Below are 19,209 nucleotides of genomic sequence, written 5' to 3'. Positions count from 1 at the left end.
AACTTTGAAAAAATTACCAACAATTGTCCTAGTTTTTACCTTTTGAAGCCCCCTTGCCAGCTTTATCTCCACAGTAGAGCTCCCGTGTGATCAGACCGTCATCCTCATTCTTAGCGAGCCACCGTTTGCAGGAAAACTCGTACGTTGCACCCAACTCAATATCATCAATAATGACCTTAAATGATGGGAAAGAGAAAATAACTGCATCATTCAGGGACGAGAGATGCCGAATATTGAAACTCATCAAAAATTTTTTCCCTGTGGATTACAGCCCCGGGGAGAGTCCCGGATTTGTTTTCCCCCCATGGTTACCCAGGCGTACTATCAAACTGTGTCCCTATTACACAAGGTTTCGGTTGCACATTTCAAAATTAACCCAGGGTTTTACCGTTTACCCCTACTCCAGAGCAGGGGGTGGCTTTTCTCCAGGGTATGCCCAATGGACCCTTCCCATGAAATACGCTAATTACATTCACGCATGCGTACGGACCCTGTTGGTTGGCAAACGCCATAGAGTTGTGCACTGAGCAGACGCCTAATCGCGTCTGCGTCACGCACCCATTAGCCGTGTACAAAACAGCGCGATGTTCCCTCATTTTGCCAACCAAAATGTTAGTGCGCACGCGCTATGTGCAATTTACATATTTCATGGGAAGGGTCTATTGCTGATGCATACCGGGGGTAAAGAGATCATAGTGTGAAAAGGCCGGCCATTCCTGGAGGCAACCTATTCCTGGGGAATAGATTAGTGAGAAAAGGGTTAAAGTGACTTGTGAGCATGGGTTCCCCCTGATTCCTAGACCCAGAACCTCCCACAGTTCATGAGATTTGCAGACTATGTGCTTCACTAGAAATTTAAAAAAAATGTATTTGCTACACTGTCTAGATGTTTGTTGCTTGTTGTGACCCTGGTCGAGTGAAGGCCGAGTCACACTGCAGCGATAACAAAAACGATAACGATCACGATGCAAAGAGAACACATTCTATTTGTTGAATTGCTCCACGCAGAATACGCACACGCTCATTCAACCAATAGAATGCGTCATCTTTGCGTCGTGATCTCTATCGTTTTCGTTATCGCTGCAGTGTGACTCAGCCTTAACACATGTTCTGGTCCAGTGAAAAGCATTTTGGTGCAAGATCGAGTTACAAGATTTTTGCATACAGGATTTGAGGCATTGCATGGTGAGGTATCAATATATATTTTGTTTGCGGTAACACCGTGAGTGTATCTACATGTACTTGCCAGGTAGAGTTTGTTCATTAGAGAACTGTCTTTGTTTATTCTACTACCGCGGAGTAGACTAATCAGATGTTCGGGAGACTTCTCAGTTCTGAAAAGAACTGTCCTGCTTTTTAACTACTACCCGGGCGGAAGGTATAGAAATTTGGCGGGACTACTACTTTAGCTTATAGGATCGTAATTAACTGCACTACCGCGAAGTCAGTTTTTTAATTGGGCTCAATGATTCGACTAGCTTGCTCTAGTCATCTTCAGGATTCGTCAGGATTTTTGCACTGATGTGACGAAATGCAACTTCTAGAAAAGACATCAACTTATTTGAGTCACTGACCTTTTCCAGGAACCAAGCGGGTCCTGGTCCTGAGTTGTCATGACCAACTCGGATCTTCTCCAAGGGGCCCAGGGCTGGTGTGTCGATGACGAAGACGTCCTCTCTGGCAGGGGTAAACAAAGAAGAAAAGTTTATTTTTGTTTTTGTTTGTTTATTTTGATTTGCGGTTAAACAAAGACAACTTGACTTGAGCAGGATTTGAGCCAACGAATTCGTTTCAACAAATAACTTATTCATAATTCAACAATGCAACCAGAATTGAGAATATTTACATATTTTAAATGTTAGCAGTGCAGCAGTAGTGGGGCGACTCTTCACTTACCTTCCCCTCTCAAAGTTGTTCTTGGAGTTCGTCAATTTCCTCTCTCCGGAATCCTCCCCCGACTCCCCGAACATCGTGACGAAGACGTTGGCGTCGGTCCCAGCACCGCGTTTATTACCCGTAAAAACATGAACTTTGTACTTGTGAGCTGTGGGACGGAAGAAGAAATCAGACAAAAACTATTACACCTGTTCCTGACAGGCGCGTCAGAGTCGCACTGAGCCAAATAGGAGCAACTCTTGGTCAACCCAAATAAATTTTGGTTTTAGAGAGGCAAACTTTACATTACATTTACATTGGCTAGGCTCAAGACAAGATCGACGTCTGAAACCAAGGCGCTCCAGAGTCGTTCCTGACTGAGCTTGAGTCCGGTGCTCTTATCCACTTAGCCACGACAACAAGCCAGCAGGAATACTAGATCTTAAAGGAACACGTTGCCTTATATCGGTCGAGTTGGTCTTTGAAAAGCGTTTGTAACCGTTTTTTATAAAATGCATATGGGTAGAAAGATGTTGTAAAAGTAGAATACAATGATCCACACAAACATGCCTCGAAATTGCACGGTTTTCCTTTTACCTTGTCAAATTACACGGTCGGCCATTTATGGGAGTCAAATTTTTGACTCCCATTGCCCATAAATGGCCGACCGTGTAAGTTCGCACAGTAAAAGGAAAACCACGCAATTCCAAGGCAAATTTGTGTGGATCATTGTATTCTATTTTTTAAACATCTTTCCAACCATATGCATTTTTATACAAAACAGTTACAAACGCTTTTCGAAGACCAACTCGTCCGATCCAAGGCAACGTGTTCCTTTAAAATCTACACCACTTGGAACAAGGTTTTGGTGAATCATATCAATACATACAGTACATGTAATTTGATCTTACATTTCCTAACAGCTAGAGGATCTCGACTCCCGATGAGATCTCGGCAGATCCGTCCGTCTCCTTCCCCCTTAGCGAGCCACTCTCCGCACGGGAAATAGTACTTCCCTTTCTTGGGGTTGTTGTGGTCGGTCACGACCACCCGGTCTAAGAACCAGCCTGGACCAAAGCCTGTATTGTCATGCTCTATCCTGCAAAGATGAGGGTGGACAAAAATTAAATTTCCTGAAAACAATGGCTTGCACTAGAACCCAAACCTCTCAGGTGTTATAATTCATGAGGTTTACAGAGTCTGTGCATCAGTAGAAAGAAAAAACTACAGGTTTTGACACAAAGTGGACTACTTCATTCTCCCTTTGATGATCTTCTTTCAAGACAATGTAAAGGTTAAAGCCATTGGACACCTTTGGTAAACAGTATTGTCCAAGTCCCACACTTCGTGTATCGCAACTTATATATAAAATAACAAACCTGTGAAAATTTAGGCTCAATCGGTCATCGGAGTCGGGAGAAAATAACAGGAAAACCCGCTCTTGTTTCTGCACGTTGCGCGGTGTCATGACATGTGTTTAAAATAAATTTGTAATTCTCGCTATCGAGAATTGATATTGTTTTAATGTTTTCTCAAAAAGCAAAGCATTTCATGGAATAATATTTCAAGAGAAGTCTTTCACCATAACCTTCTGTAAACCCTGTGAATTATTTGTAAATCTGTGAACTTTTTTTTTTTTTCTGTACCGAAAGTGTCCAATGGCTTTAAGAAAGTTTGGAGAAAATCCTGAAATTTAGGAAAATTCCTGAGAAATCACATGACTAATAGTGCAAAATATCCGAGGGTTGATCGCAAATTCAAATTTCAAATATTGTCACCTCGCTAATAGTTTACCTGATATGAAGTAGCTACAAATAGAAAACTTGCGGTTACATGTACAACCATGTGTAAAATCTCTTTGGGAGGAGTGTTGGCGCTGAAAAGAGCCAGCGTGATCTTGACATTTCGAACAGTATACTCTGCTTTTCTTCAGGAAAAAATAATTTACCTGATTTTCCTAAGTGGTCCTACATTATTGCACTTAAAGGTGAAGATGTCGCTGTTGCCTCTCTCAAAGGGATTGACGCCGGCCCGGGGTTTCAGCGGCATCTTCTTACTGGTCCCCCGCATGCCGAAAAGAGTGACGTACACGTTGGAATCACTTCCTGCACCCTTGACGTCACCGGTGATCGTTACGACTTCGTATACTGAAAAAGAAACGAGTATGTGCGTGAAGTTTACATGCGCTGCCTTGAGTTGATTGAAATCACAAATCAAATCACAATCACTGCCTTGATTCGGTTTAACTAACAAATAAAATTATAACCACTGTCTAGATTTGATTCAAATCACAAATTAAATGTTTCAAAGGCAATGGACACTCATGACACTATTGGTAACTTCTCAAAATAATTGTTAGCATAAAAACTGACTTGGTAACAAGCAAATGTAGAGCTGTTGATAGTATAAAACATTGCTCCCTCTGAAGCAACATAATTTTAAAGAGGTAATTTCTCACTCAAATAATAAAAGACTTCAGGCCTGAAGCCTTTTATTTTGCACAAGTTATGCACAAGGCCATTTTTTAAAAATTATTGTTCTCTTGCAACTTTGATGACCAATAGACCTCGCATTTTTCAGTTTGTTATTTCCAAAAGCATTTTGGGATACACAAAGTAAAAATACTGGGCCCAATTTCATGGCTCTGCTTACCATAAGCACAGAATCGGCGCTTACGGAATCAGGGAGTTATGTGCTAACGGCAAGCGTATTTCACGGGTTAGGGGCAAATTTTGGCTTCCGCGCATGCTTACAAGGCTAGCGCAGAAATTTCAGCGCTTGCACGTAAGCGGGGAATCGTGATCGTAAGCGAAGAATTCGGCGGTAAGCAGAGCCATGAAATTGGGCCCTTTGACAATAACCAAACATGTCCAGGGGTGGATTTCACAAAGGTAGTCCTAACTTAGGACTAGTCCTAGGCAATGCTAAGAGATAGGACTGGTCCTAAGTTAGGACCAGTAACTCATCCTAACTTAGGACTGGTCCTATCTCATAGCATTGCCTAGGACTAGTCCTAAGTTAGGACTACCTTTGTGAAATCCACCCCTGTGCCTTTAAGTAGCCCTCTTGTTTACCTGTTTTGCCGTGTTTCTTTGGATCCAACGCCTTCAGTACTCTCCTGAGCTGGCAGTCATTCTCAAACAGTGACAGCCACTGGCCGCAGTGGAACAGGTACGTGGTCTTAGTGGCTAGATTCACGACCTCTATATCCTCCAGGAACCAACTGTCTGTTTTCTCCAAACCATCATGCTGTTTGGCAAAGAAATTGTGAGATGTTTTCGGTTGATTCTCTTTGATTACAAGTATATTTACAATGTACATGCTCTGAAACGTGTTAAGCGCATGCTTTGAAAACAGGACCTCCCTCAGTGATGACTTGATTAACTGATTTTAAAAAAACGCTGGTAGAAAAATTAATGTCTTCATTGTTTCTCAAACTGTCTTAAGCCAGATTTCAAGCTAACTTGACTCAATTCAACCCTTCAGAGGGTACAGTTTGCTTTTGACCATAACACCTATGTGTGAACGATGTGTGAGTTCTGTGAACAAATACCACATGCAAATCACTCTGGATGTGGGATACGAACCCGCCACCTTTGCATCGCTAGAGCAAGTGTCTTACCACAAGACCACCGAGCTAGCTCGATGGCTAGGGGCAGTTCAAATCTTTAGCAGCCGGTACCACAACGATCTAACAGAAGTAAAAATCTAAACCAGTTTATATTCTTAACCCCCGATGCATTATTACCATTTACTTTAACTTCTATTCTGTTTTAAGCCAAATTTCAAGCTACATAGTACCTTGACTTAATTTAACCATTCAGACGGTGTTAAGAGAAAGTTTGATCATACCTCAACTGTGAGTGTTTGCAGCTCCCCAACGTCCTGCATCTTGACCTTGAAGATCTTGGTGGTGTTGCGGCTGTACTTGGTCTTGACGAACCCCGACTCCGTCTTGGTGGATTTTTTGGTTAGTTTCCGTTTGGCAGATTTGCCCTTGGCACCTTTCAGCTGGATGAACACCTGGAACGAAAAGGACCAATGGTTGTTATTTTTTTCAGAGGTTTCGGTATATTTGTACCCTTGACTCTTTTTGCAATCATATCACTTCATATCCCACCGCTGCCACCATGAAGTGATATGAATCTAGGAAGTAATTACGATGGTTGCTTTCCTAGCTCCTAACCAAGGTCTTTATTCTCTCATACTTTATAAGAATACTGATAAGACGATGATGTACAATATATACAAGGGCAGGATAAAGTATTCCCATATCACAACAGTAACACCATGTGCATATCTTCTTGCTGGGTAGATTATGTTCTGTTGAGAACTTGTCTTGAGGTATTCTACTGCCGCAAAGTAGATTTTCGGGAATCGGGAGACTTCTCAGTTCTGAAAAGAACTGCCTGCTTATTAATCAATTCCTGGGAGGACATGGAGGAAGGTAGGAAATTGGCCGAGACTACTACTTTCGCTTAGTGGATCGAGGGGACTTCTCGTTATTAACTTCACTATCGCATTCTTAATAGACCCTTCCCATAGCGCGTGTGCACTAACATTTTAGCAGCGGGCACCACAATGATCTAACAGAAGTAATAATCTAAACCAATTTATATTCTTTACCCCGATGCATTAACATTTACTTGCACTAACATTGGGAATATTGCGCTGTTTTGTACACGGCTAATGGCAGCGTGACGCAGACGCGATTGCGCGTCTGCTTAGTGCACAACTCTATGGCATTTGCCAACCAGTAGGGTCTGTACGCATGCATAAATGTAATTAGCATATTTCATAGGAAGGGTCTATTGGTCTATTGGAGCCCACTAGTTGAAGTCAGTATTAGTACAAAACCACCTACATTAGCACTGGTCCCGCAGTTCTTCTTGTCCCCCGTCTTGACTGTTACCCTGTACATAACTTCTGAGAACCGGGTAACAGTACGGCTGATGCTGGTCCTGCCATTTGCGCTAGCCGGCCTCCTCTTCGCCTGAGATAAAATAAATACAGAAATGTCAGCCAAGAAACATCATTTTAAGGGGATGGAGTCTTTTTATTTCACTTGTTGGAAGCGTTCGTTTAGCTTCCCTGGGTCGACCCCGGTCTGCCCCAGGTGCATTCGAATAGCTTTGACAGCCTTCCAGGGGCTCACCCGAGTCAGCCCCCAGTGCCCTGCTTGTGGAGTGGGTCACTTGGGGGTGACCCGAGGTGCATGACGTCACCACGAGAGGGCGAGTGTGATTGTTCGATTAGCTCTTGTCATGGGCTCACCCAAGTGAGCACCCACGGTCGACCCAGGGAAGCTAATCGAACGCACCCAGTATTTCTAAACACTACAAAACTTTTGAACTTCAAAAACTTACCCCAGACGGTGGTTTTGGTATGCCAACGCCAAACTTCCTCGCGTAATAATCCGTCAGATGCGGATCCCCGAATGGATCGTACTCTGGGTATGCTAACGTCTTTCCATTCTCCACGCGGGGGTACGTGCCAGTCATCATTTGTCTTTCTACATTGAGGGCGTGGAGCCGTTTGGCTAGAGAAAAAGAGAAAGAGGGACGAAAATCAACACATCAGATATCTTTTGGATTTGCTTCTGCATAGGGTTGTGGGGCAGTGTATATGGAAAACAGAATTCAAGTAGTAAACCACAAGGGAAACTGACTGGGTAAATTTTTAAATAATGGGGGGTTAAATGAAGACAAATTTACTAAAGCGGGACTTGGATTTTTAATGTGTGAGTGCTCTACCAACTGAGCTATTCAACCCAATATTAGATCACTCCCTATTTTGTCAATATTTTGTCAGAAACCTGTAATATGTCGGCGCTCTACCGACTAAGTTCTAATAATGCAGCCACAGGTTGTACATGTAAGGCTTCTAACTGGTACCCTCGAACCAATCAATCAATCAACCTCAGAGACCGCAAGGATCCGTCGCGCCGATCTCCTGTGTCCATGCCTCTAGCCTCGCGCCACATGTGGACGATTTCGCTAGGCCGGCCAAGTTGTTGGGCCCAGGATGATCGAGGGCGGCCTCTAGGTCTCTTCCAGCCAGGAGCTGGTGCTAGGCCTCCCCTGGACTTGATGGTGATGCTTAGTTAGAGATTTTTTAGCTGGGATGTTGTCAGCTAGGCGAGCGACATGACCGAAGAAGGCAGAGCGGCGGCGTTGAATTAGTTGGTTGATGGGGGGCGGACATGTTCTTTGGGTGACCTCATTGTTATGTTGACGAAGTGGAACCACTGAACCAAGATATTGAAACAAATAGGGAGACGGCCAGCTTAGAGCTTACAAAGCGCTGTCAACCTAATAAGGAGCCGGCAGGTTCAACTCCTGCTCTGGTAAATTTTTCTTTGTTCAACCTCAAAATGTGGAGAAAAATTTATGTCAACAGTTTCAAAATAAAAATATAAAAAAAAAGTTGTCCCATGCTAGTCGGGGGAGGAGCTTCATTTTTAGAATTTGGGAGGGGAAATTTTTAAAATTGGAACATCTGCTTGGGCTTACATCTATAGGTTTTAAAAGCAACTCACCAGCATATGGGGCCCGTTTACTGACGTAGCTGTCTCGGTTTGCACTGCTGCTTCTGAGCGATGTGGCAAACCGATGCTGCACATGGGGGCTTGTGTCTGCTCTGGAGTCTCGCCACAGCGCCTTACCGGGCGATGTAGGCTTGCGCATCGGTGCTGCAAGTAGAGAGTTGTACGAAAAGTTTCAAATAATTAGACAAAAAGTGAATTTTGTGTCTGTACTCATTTTTTTAATTGACCAACTTCACCTAGTGTCATCCTCCCCACCAGGGAGCTGAGATGGTTTAAGGAATGATTTAAGGCCCAGTGACCAGGGGTAATAATGTCGGAAGCGCTTTGAGACACCCCTCGGGCATGAAAAGCGCTATATAAAAACGGTCTATTATTATTAATATTATTATCCTCACAACTATTAGTTGGGCCATTTTGAGAGTCAATCAGTAAGTTATAGTCTCATGCGCATTTTAATCGACGAATCGTAGGCCTTGAACTTTTTTCTTGAAGGGGCACAGCATTTTTCCCCCTTGAAAATTACAAACATTAAAGTTGGAAAAAATATCATGTGTGCATTAAACGCATACATGTAGTAGACTAATTTTACAGTTTTTTTACTTATTTTGCTTTGGCCTCAAACTAATGAGATCTGGTGTCTGTTTGACTGGTTATTGATATGAACAGATGGCAATTAAATTTTGAAGAGGAAAATCATCTAAGAAATTGTACCCCGTGTATCAATCATTCAGTTTAATGTGAGCAACCGTGGAATTTGGCTTCAAGGGGTACTTTTGGTAATTTCTCTGGAAAAAATTTATGACTATGAAAACCTACACTTGGTAAGAAGCACTGTCACAGCTGTTGATAATCATAACATTTTGACAACAATTCCCTTCAAAGGATTGTGCTTTAAGAGACAGGGTTTCCGCATGAACTGTTATTCAGATTGTGTAAACTGGGGATTATTTTTCCTGTGTGGACATTACTGCTCCAGATTTTCAGCAATAACTCAAAAACGCTACAACCTTTTGAAATGAAGTTTCAAAGTTAATTTGATGGTTTATGTTATACGTTGGATCAAAACAACTGAACGGTTTAAAGCCATTGGACCCTTTCGGTACAGAAAGTTCACAGATTTACAAATAATTCACAGGGTTTACAGAAGGTAATGTTGAAAGACTTCTCTTGAAATATTAGTCCATGAAATGCTTTACTTTTTGAGAAAACGGTAAAACAATATAAATTCTCGTTAGCGAGAATTACGGATTTATTTTAAACACATGTCATGACACGGCAAAACGCGCGGAAACAAGAGTGGGTTTTCTCGTTATTTTCTCCCGACTCCGATGACCGATTGAGCCTAAATATTCACAGGTTTGTTGTTTTATATATAAGTTGTGATACACGAAGTGTGGGACTTGGACAATACTGTTTACCGAAAGTGTATAATGGCTTTAAAAAACAAAGGTACACTTTGCCTTTAAAGACAATCCTGTTCATAAGTCATGTAAGTGTGACTCCATTGTTTCTGATATTTGAACCTGATGATGTGATTGGTCAATGCAATAAGAGGGTGAAGCTTAATGGATCAGTCAATTCATTAAAAAGGTTTTGAAGAATGTTGACAGATGGCAGTGTGTTCGGCAAGCTCCAGACAACTGTCAGAGCCATTTCACAGTTTCAAGAGTTGAAACCATACAATGTATAATATTCAAGTGTTTACAACTAGGTACATGATATGTAAAGCCGTTTTTCAATATTGGCGCCTCCCTATTTCGTCACTGTTTCGTCAGAATTGGTTCTACCGCTATTGTGCCAGCGCTCTACAGTCTGAGATATTCAGCCCAATATGCAATGGACTCAAAACCCATGTTTTGTTCTTGTTGAGTCTTACCTGACTGTGGTCTAGGCCTGTCCACTGCATACGGGGGTCTCGGGTCCATGCTCCGCATGGGCCTCGCTCCAGAGGTCCCACTGGAGAAGGTATCCCATACTGCAACTGAGTTCATCATCGCAATTGGGGGTCACTCTTTTTCACCTTGAGGTCACGAAGGGGGCGCTGTCGTCAATCACTGCACCCATTTCATATCTGGGGGGCTGGAAAGTACACAAAAAAGGATATTTTTTTTGTTAGTACGTATCAACTGATCAAGTAACAAACAAAAAGGGAAACTGACAGGGTAACCTTTTAACTAATTTTGGATTGGAAAAAAAGACAAATTTGGTTAGAGCGAACCAGAACCTGTACCAAGCCCTTCACACCATGTAATACTACGTCAATTTTTGGAATTTATTCTCTCCCTCAGAGACTATCGTCGTGGGGATCAAGACTTCCAAGAAAGTCAGACAATCTTTGACCAAATACTTCTTCTTTTTGGCAGTTTCACCAATATTGTTAAATTTACAAAAGTTGCAATACTTTGCTGTGTGTGTCATACAGTACCTGTGTTAAGTGTACAGCAGATGTTTGAGGCTTGTTTGTCTGTAAAAGCTTGATGTCCAAATTCACAATTATTATGTACATGTACCATGTGTAGATCTTCCATTGTTGATAACAAACTGAGTTGTGAGTAACACTCAATTATCAGATGTTATTTAAAGACAGTGGACACTATTGGTTATTGTCAAAGACTAGTCTTCTCACTTGGTGTATCTCAACATATGCATAAAATAACAAACCTGTGAAAATCTGAGCTCAATCGGTCGTCGAAGTTGCGCGATAATAATGAAAGAAAAAACACCCTTGTCACACGAAGTTGTGTGCTTTCTGATGCTTGATTTCGAGACCTCAAGTTCTAAACTTGAGGTCTCGAAATCAGATTCATGGAAAATTACTTCTTTCTCAAAAACTACGTCACTTCAGAGGGAGCCGTTTCTCACAATGTTTTATACCATCAACCTCTCCCCATTACTCTTAATCAAGAAAGGTTTTATGATGATAATTATTTTTTAGTAATTACCAATAGTGTCCACTGCCTTTAAAACAAAATTCAATATTTTCTGCAAACTTCAAATTGTAGATGAAGTACCTCCCATTATTGTTTGCTTAATTGTTTCCAACAACTTCAGCACTATACAGTATTTGAATCAAGTGTAACATTGTTACAAACAAACATGTAGGCCTACATATCTGTTTTTGTTTTTCTTTTATGGCTTCCCATAGTTTTTCCAGCCTTGGTCTCAGCAAAAACTTGGGTTTTGACGTTATAATTTTTTGAATTATGACACCTAAATCCTTAGCAACGTGTGTTAAATGGTTTACAAAGTTCTGGACATGTGGCGCAATATGCAGCCAATCAAATCAGGACCACCAGGGCGAACCCCTTTTCGATGAGTGCACTGGGTTCTTTTACGTGCGTTATACGATTATACAACACTGCTATTTCTACCTCCATGCTTTAACTGTCCAAATGCATCTGATTCAATGACCTTTCCCCGTTCCACGAGGCTGAATCCTTTCATTCCGCCCAATTTTCCATTTTATTGAGTCGTCCATGCTTGAAATAATTTGTATTTGACCCCTTAAGCTCAAGGCTTTGTGGCTTTCACTCAAATCAACAAACCCCATCATTAATCACCAGGGGGTGACACTCCTAACAATTTGACACACTTCATTTCACATTAACTGGGCATTAACTTAATGAAACGGCCTTTTCATAATCGCGGCATCACTGCTCAGGGCAGTTCCCCCGGCACCGCACGTTCGTTTCGCCAATTTACAATTCGCACTTTAATGAGAATTTACATACTACTACTACTAGATGGCTTATCGTCATTGTAGGCTGGACAAGGAGTGTTGCCGTAGCAACAAGCAAACAAATCGATCGCAGTGAGGACACGGCTTGCATACTCGCCCTCAAGGCTGAGCTGAGAGAAGACACAAAGGCTCGGCAGTAGGCCTATCAAGTGCGGGGAAATTATATGCACTGACCACATCCAACGTCAAGTACTGTATGAATGAAACTAGTAGGTCAAGGGAATTGGCTTGGTGTTGGTGCTATGAGGAGCAAACCACACACATTACCAGTGGTAATTTTATTCTCATGCATAACTTAGAGAGTGATAGTTATTTTTAGATGTGTGTGTGGATGCATTCTTTGTTGCCAAGACAGCATAATGTGAACAACACAGAAATTTACAGAGAAAGTGTCTCCTCAATTAAAGATCTTGTATACAGGCCTGCTATCATGGCTGTTTTATTTCACTGAAGGCAATGGGGGCAATTGTCTCCATGCATGCCCCTTGTGCCCCTTCAAATGCTCAAGTAGTACACTGTACTGATTCAGATTTCCATCGTAGAGGTGCCCTTTATTTAGGAAAAACTGCCCCTACATACACGTACACGTTGCCCTTCCAACAAAGATGGCAGGCCTGTATGCTTCGTTTTTGATGGCACCAAGGCATTTTCTCTTTGGCAAAGGGCACCCTATGAGGAAATTGTAAATTTCTACTGGAGCATTTCAAGTGCACCGTAAGGCAATGGCAAGGGGCAACGGAGGCAATCGCCTCCGTTGCCTCCGTGAAGTATCAGGCCTGAGATGGTATCAGAAGTGCATTTCATTTTGTATTGATCACAAGTCCTTTCCGTGCCTGGGATTAAATTGAAGTCACAGAGACCGTGGCCTCGATTGCCCTTGTCTTGGCCTTGGTGCCCAATGGAAGTGCCCTTTGCAAAATGAAAATGACTTTGCCCTCTCAAAGATGAAATTCTTGGCCTGCTTTTAAAAGAAGTCTCCTGAATTCCAGGAATCTACGCCGCAGCAGTAGAGTAAAAAGCAAGACAAGTTCATTCTCAAAGAACAAATCTACAAAGCAAAGAAGATTAAAGGAACACGTTGCCTTGGATCGGTCGAGTTGGTATTTGAAAAGCGTTTGTAACCGTTTGTTATAAAATGCATATGGTTAGAAAGATGTTTTAAAAGTAGAAAACAATGATCCACACAAATTTGCCTTGAAATTGCGTGGTTTTCCTTTTACTTTGCGAACTAACACGGTCGGTCATTTATGGGAGTCAGAAATTTGACTCCCATAAATGGCCGACCGTGTTAGTCGACGAGGTAAAAGGAAAACCACTCAATTTCGAGTGATACTTGTGTGGATCGTTATATTCTACTTTTAAAATATCTTTCTAATCATATTATTTTTTTTTTGCATTTTATAACAAAAGGCTTCAAACTCTTTTCAAAGACCAACTCGACCGATCCAAGGCAACGTGTTCCTTTAACAAATGTATGGTGTTACTGCAAACTGATGAATTTAACATTATGCAATGTAGATTAAATAAATAATTATTGGGCAGTTTGAGTTCTATGATCCTTTTCAACAGCAAACATTGCATAATAATGACAGTTATTCATGGAGCAGCAATAAGTTGTATAAAAATGACTTTTATGAGGCATGAGGAACTGAAAACAATCGAGGCAAACTGGATTAAATTCCCAATTAATTTCTAAGATTACTTTTTATGCAGGGGATCTCAACTCTTCACAGGGCTTCATCATGAGTTTGGGGAGAAATCCACAAGATCGTAGGGCTTTTGTACATGTACAATAAGGGAATCAATGTGTGGTGAAGAGGTTTCAACTAGTGGTTTAAACACGCCGAGGCCTGGTTCTTGATAATTTTACCGAGACGAAGTCGAGGTAAACTATCAAGAACCAAGCCTCGGCGGGTTTAAACCACTAGTTGAAAACCGATTCAACACAGTTTGATTCCCATTCATAAATACCTTTTCGGTCAAAAAACATCAACACTTTTTGGTCAAAAAGTAAAATAAATGCAAAAATTATAATTGTTCAATGATTTCTTTAACACAACACCCCTCCAGCTATGAAATGGTAAGGCCCTCGGGTAAACAACTCCTTATAGGGAGATTGCTGTGCGCGTCGCGCGTAGCGTGATGTGGCACAACTGTTCCAGCTGTTGCTCTTGACCAATAGGAATGAAGAAACTGTCTTATACGTACATGTTATAAGCACAGGTGCAAGCTCACGTCAACACTTTTTACTGGTGTTATTACATCCGTTCAAACACCCCACAGGATGCCCTCTCGAATAATCAGAATGGATAAACTGTCTTAGGTATTTATGAATGTACATTACATAATCGTCAATCAAAATTTGTATTAGTGTACATGCAGACCAGATTTCTTTTACAAAACTAGAATCAAAAAGAAAAAAAGTAACTAGGCAGAGTAACATTACTAGATACTCTTTTTTAATAAAGACTCGGAGAAGATTTTTGTTTAAGGATTAAAGATCCTATATTAAACAAAAATATTATTAAGTACAGAGTTGAAGAATATTATTCAATTTGAAAAACACCATACTGCTGGACTTGTCAGATCGTCAGTTTATTGGCGCGACGCTAAACGCAGGCACTTGCCTTGGGGCTGCAGTTACAACTAGGTAAAGTGTGATTTTAAAGCCCTTCTTTATTTTATCTACACTGTACGCCTTTCAAGACTAATTTTTGTCATTTGCCTCTGTAATCATCGAACACCTTATTTTCTGAAAAAAGCAAAGATACAATGTGGAAAATTAAACATCAGCAAACCCCCCCCCCCCAAAAAAAAGGAAAAAAACCTGACAGTCTTGACGAATGAATAGGTTAACCTAATTCTGTTGTGATAAATGAGATCACCGGAGTGCTTGTATGACAAATCAAACGCTTCTGCATTAAAAAAAACTGAAGCATTGTTACAACCTTGGCTTTTAATGTTGGCACGGATTGAGTATTAAATTTCCAGGAAGATAATTCGATCAAGGACAATGTCGTGTATTTTATTTCTTACCGGATAATATATTTTAAAAGAAGCAAATGAGGCTTTTTTATATCGTCTCACTCTCTTTTTAAGTTCCTATATTGTTATTCTTTTGCTTATCTGCTTATAAATTGTAAGATTTTATGGGCGTTTTCTCTTTGTACTTTAATATGTACATTGTAGCTGATTTTTTAGTACAGCGCTTTGAGGTGTTGCATAAGACGCTTTATAAATGTCATTTATTATTATTGTTATTATACAGTTGCACATGTATAATATATTTAAAATAATAGTGAAGAGGTTTCCATAATGACATGAATGAGGGAGTTTTTCAAATTTGTTTACCAGAACATGGAAATATGGGATTGTTTTAGGGAATTTCCTGCAGAATCGGGGACAACAATGAGCTACATAACAGGCCTATAATCACACAACCTCAAACATGTCAAAACTCATCTGTTCAATTTGTCTGCTTGCTAGCTTCCTGTGCCTTTGAGTGGAACTATTCCAGATACATGTACTGTGCGCCTTATAAATGTTATTTTATTATTATTAATACTCTACGCAAGTATTTTTCTTTTCACTGTTTCTCCAAAGTACATTGTCCTGGATGGGGAGATCCTATACAGTATTCAGTATCAGTACATGATCAACATGTACGGTGACAGGACACTTAGTTCCTTTGCCACTTCGTACCCTGGACACTTCATACCTTTCCCACTTCATACCCTGGACACTTCGTATCTTTGCCACTTCGTACCCTGGACACTTCGTATCTTTGCCACTTCGTACCCTGGACACTTCGTACCCTGGACACTTCGCACCTTTGCCACTTCGTACTCTGGACACTTCGTACCTTTGCCACTTCGTACCCTGGACACTTAGCACCTTTGCCACTTCGTACCCTGGACACTTCGTACCTTTGCCACTTCGTACCCTGGACACTTCATACCTTTCCCACTTCATACCCTGGACACTTCGTATCTTTGCCACTTCGTACCCTGGACACTTCGTACCCTGGACACTTCGCACCTTTGCCACTTCGTACTCTGGACACTTCGTACCTTTGCCACTTCGTACCCTAGACACTTATCACCTTTGACACTTCGTACCCTGGACACTTCGTACCTTTGCCACTTCGTACTCTGGACACTTCGTACTCTGGACACTTCGTACCCTAGACACTTGGCACCTTTGCCACTTCGTACCCTGGACACTTTGTACCTTTGCCACTTCGTACCCTGGACACTTTGTACCTTTGCCACTTCGTACCCTGGACACTTCGTACCTTTGCCACTTCGTACTCTGGACACTTCGTACTCTGGCGAAAGATGTTGTCCTTGGCGGTAATTAACTTATACAAGTTATTAATTTCACATTAAAAAATGACACTCAAATTTCAAACAAAAATTACAACTTCATTAAGTATTATTAACTTTCATCTCAACGAACATTAAATTAGTGAGGAATACACATTTTAATACAGGTACGAAGTGACTCGGCGGATGGTCACTTCGCACCCAACCCACGGTACGAAGTGACCAATTTGATTACGGTACGAAGTGTCCCGAAGGTACGAAGTGTCCAGGGTACGAAGTGTCAAAGGTACGAAGTGTCCGACTGTACAGTAGTAGAACCTGCCTGAGTAAACCCTGGAGTTTTTTTTAGTTTTTTTTAAGATTTTATATTTCTTGGGAATATGGCTAATGTCAAAAAAGGCATACACTGCAGGAGCAGCCTTTTTATGCATCCCAGACAACTCTAACGAAAAAGCCAGATTGATAGGACTTTTACCAATTTTCTTTCCTTTCTTTGGGAAAAGGTTACTGATTGAAATTAATGACTCAGTTGCAGGAATTGTGAGTTTCTTTCCACTTAGGCCTTTTACTGTCCCCCCATAAATCAATTTCTGGCTTGATGGAAAGGAAATAAAAAAGAACGGGGAAGATTACTGAAAGAGGCGCTCATGCTTTTATACTAATGGGAAGACTGATGGCTTATATGTAAGCCATTGGACCCTTTCGGTAAACAGTATTGTCCAAGGCCCACACTTCGTGTATCACAACTTATAATTATATTCTAAAATGTGAAAATTTAGGCTCAATCGGTCATTGGAGACGGGAGAAAATAACAAGAAAACCCATCCTTGTTCTCACACGTTTCGTCGTGTCATGACATGTGTTTAAAATAAATCCGTATTGAGAATTGATATTGTTTTAATGTTTTCTCAAAAAGTAAAGCGTTTCATGGAATAATATTTCAAAAGGTGACTTTCACCATTACTTTCTGTAAACCCTGTAATTTGTAAATCTGTGAACTTTTACTTTATTTTCTGTACCGAAAGTGTCCAATGGTTTTAATTGGAAATTTATATGTCTGAGTGTGAAACAGTGCAATGTTATCTTTAGCCTTGTCAGCAGGGTGACTCCTTTCATGCATCTTGCAACCAAACTGTTGCTGTTGCATTTAAGATTTAAAGGCACTGCGGTCGATTTCACAAAGAGTTAGGTACATGTAGGATATATTGAAAACAGATGGCTAGTATAAGATGAGTCCACCCCTGGACACCTTTTTGGGAGTTTTCAAAGACCATGTAGTCTTCTCACTTGAGTGTATCTCAACATACACAAAATAACAAACCTGTGATAACTTGAACTCAATTGGTCGTCGAAGTTGTTAGATAATAATGGAAGAAAAACACCCTTGTCACACGAAGTTGTGTGCTTTCTTCAGATACTTGTTTTGGGGACCTCAAAATCTAAGGATAACTTTCCGTATGGCGCCACCACTTTTTCACTCATTTTTACAAAAAGGGATATATCAATCAGGTAAATTAGATACTATATTATTTTATTTCGAATGAAAAAGTGGTGGCGCCATACGGAAACTTTTCCAAATCTAATTCTGAGGTCTCAAAATCAAGCATCTGAAACAGTGAAAGCACACAACTTTAAGTGACAAAGGTGTTTATAAAAATGAGTGCAAAGGTGGTGGCACCATACGGATTAGTTATTCCATTTTAAAAACTTAATTAGGCCTAATTAATTTTCATTAATTCTTTCAACAGATTTGAATAAATAAAAAATCCAACTAACTTACTAAGCCCTAAGGGCGGGCTTATCTTTAAAATTAAAATAAAATATCACCTCAATTACTTATTTTAACATTTAAAAATTTTTCATAATTACTAGGGCCTAACTATTTTTTTCATAAAAAAAAATAACCGTAAATTGCATGTGAAACAATGCAAAGAATATCTTGAGCAAATCCAACCACTGCACTAACTCAAAACGCAATAATTGCATCACCCATTGACATTGCATTGCATGTGTGCTATGCAAGAATTGCAACCGACAGGCAATGTCATGTGCTAGCGTACAACACACGCAATGACTATCTACATACAGCAGTACATACCTACAGCAAAGAGCAATGTGTGCAGAAATTGTGTTGTATTTTGCTAAAGAAGACCCGAAAATATTCGCTTACCAAACTCGGACCAACAAATGCAAGAGTTTCAAAGACTTCTGTAGCTCGTCAAATAAACATCCAATAGTGCACTACCTGAATGCGAAGTCCAAAACTGTTCTCTTAAATCCACGTGTCGAATGTTTTGCAAGGCGATATTTTGTGAACGTAACTTTATATGCAAGAAGAATGTCTACTGTTTGTTGTTGTGCGTTAAAAATGCAGTGACTTTTTTTTTCACGAGCAGACGTTGTTTTGCATCGTTGCCAAGAGAGTGCGCATGATCAGTTCCATTCAGTTGTGGCTGTTGGGTATGGACAACCGATATGGCAAAAAATCACGTTCCAAACAAGTATCGGTTTTGTTTGAATTTTTGTTTTTAACTGGTAAATTAGCAGTAAACACAAATTACCAGTATGTTCATTATAAACCTTCACCACGGTGCAGCCATCTTGAATTTCTCCCAATGATATCAATGTTACCAAACCGAGGCTGGAAGAACAAAACAGTCTGGTTCCTAATTGTAAGATGATTACTAGCTTGCATTATTGTTATTCGGTACGAGGAACATGAC

General features: G+C 40.7%; 1 protein-coding gene across 1 annotated transcript in view; it reads right to left on the bottom strand.

Moving 5' to 3' along the window:
• Positions 1-18,864, bottom strand: part of LOC139942508 (lipoxygenase homology domain-containing protein 1-like) — a 100,389-nt gene extending 81,525 nt beyond the window's left edge. Inside the window, exons 1-12 of the mRNA XM_071939322.1 lie at positions 18,657-18,864; positions 10,299-10,501; positions 8,414-8,566; positions 7,242-7,414; positions 6,740-6,868; positions 5,728-5,898; positions 4,950-5,124; positions 3,824-4,022; positions 2,787-2,974; positions 1,897-2,044; positions 1,575-1,677; positions 40-175 (exon numbers count right to left, since the gene is read on the bottom strand). Coding sequence (XP_071795423.1) covers positions 40-175; positions 1,575-1,677; positions 1,897-2,044; positions 2,787-2,974; positions 3,824-4,022; positions 4,950-5,124; positions 5,728-5,898; positions 6,740-6,868; positions 7,242-7,414; positions 8,414-8,566; positions 10,299-10,416 — 1,693 coding nt within the window. The 5' untranslated portion in view covers positions 10,417-10,501; positions 18,657-18,864. The remainder of the gene's footprint in view (positions 1-39; positions 176-1,574; positions 1,678-1,896; positions 2,045-2,786; positions 2,975-3,823; positions 4,023-4,949; positions 5,125-5,727; positions 5,899-6,739; positions 6,869-7,241; positions 7,415-8,413; positions 8,567-10,298; positions 10,502-18,656) is intronic.
• Between the last annotated feature and the right edge of the window lie 345 nt (positions 18,865-19,209).

Source organism: Asterias amurensis, chromosome 10, assembly GCF_032118995.1.
Source record: "Asterias amurensis chromosome 10, ASM3211899v1".
NCBI lineage: Eukaryota > Metazoa > Echinodermata > Asteroidea > Forcipulatida > Asteriidae > Asterias > Asterias amurensis.
The sequence above is the reverse complement of the archived record's forward strand: the minus strand, read 5'-3'. Positions and strand labels throughout refer to the sequence as shown.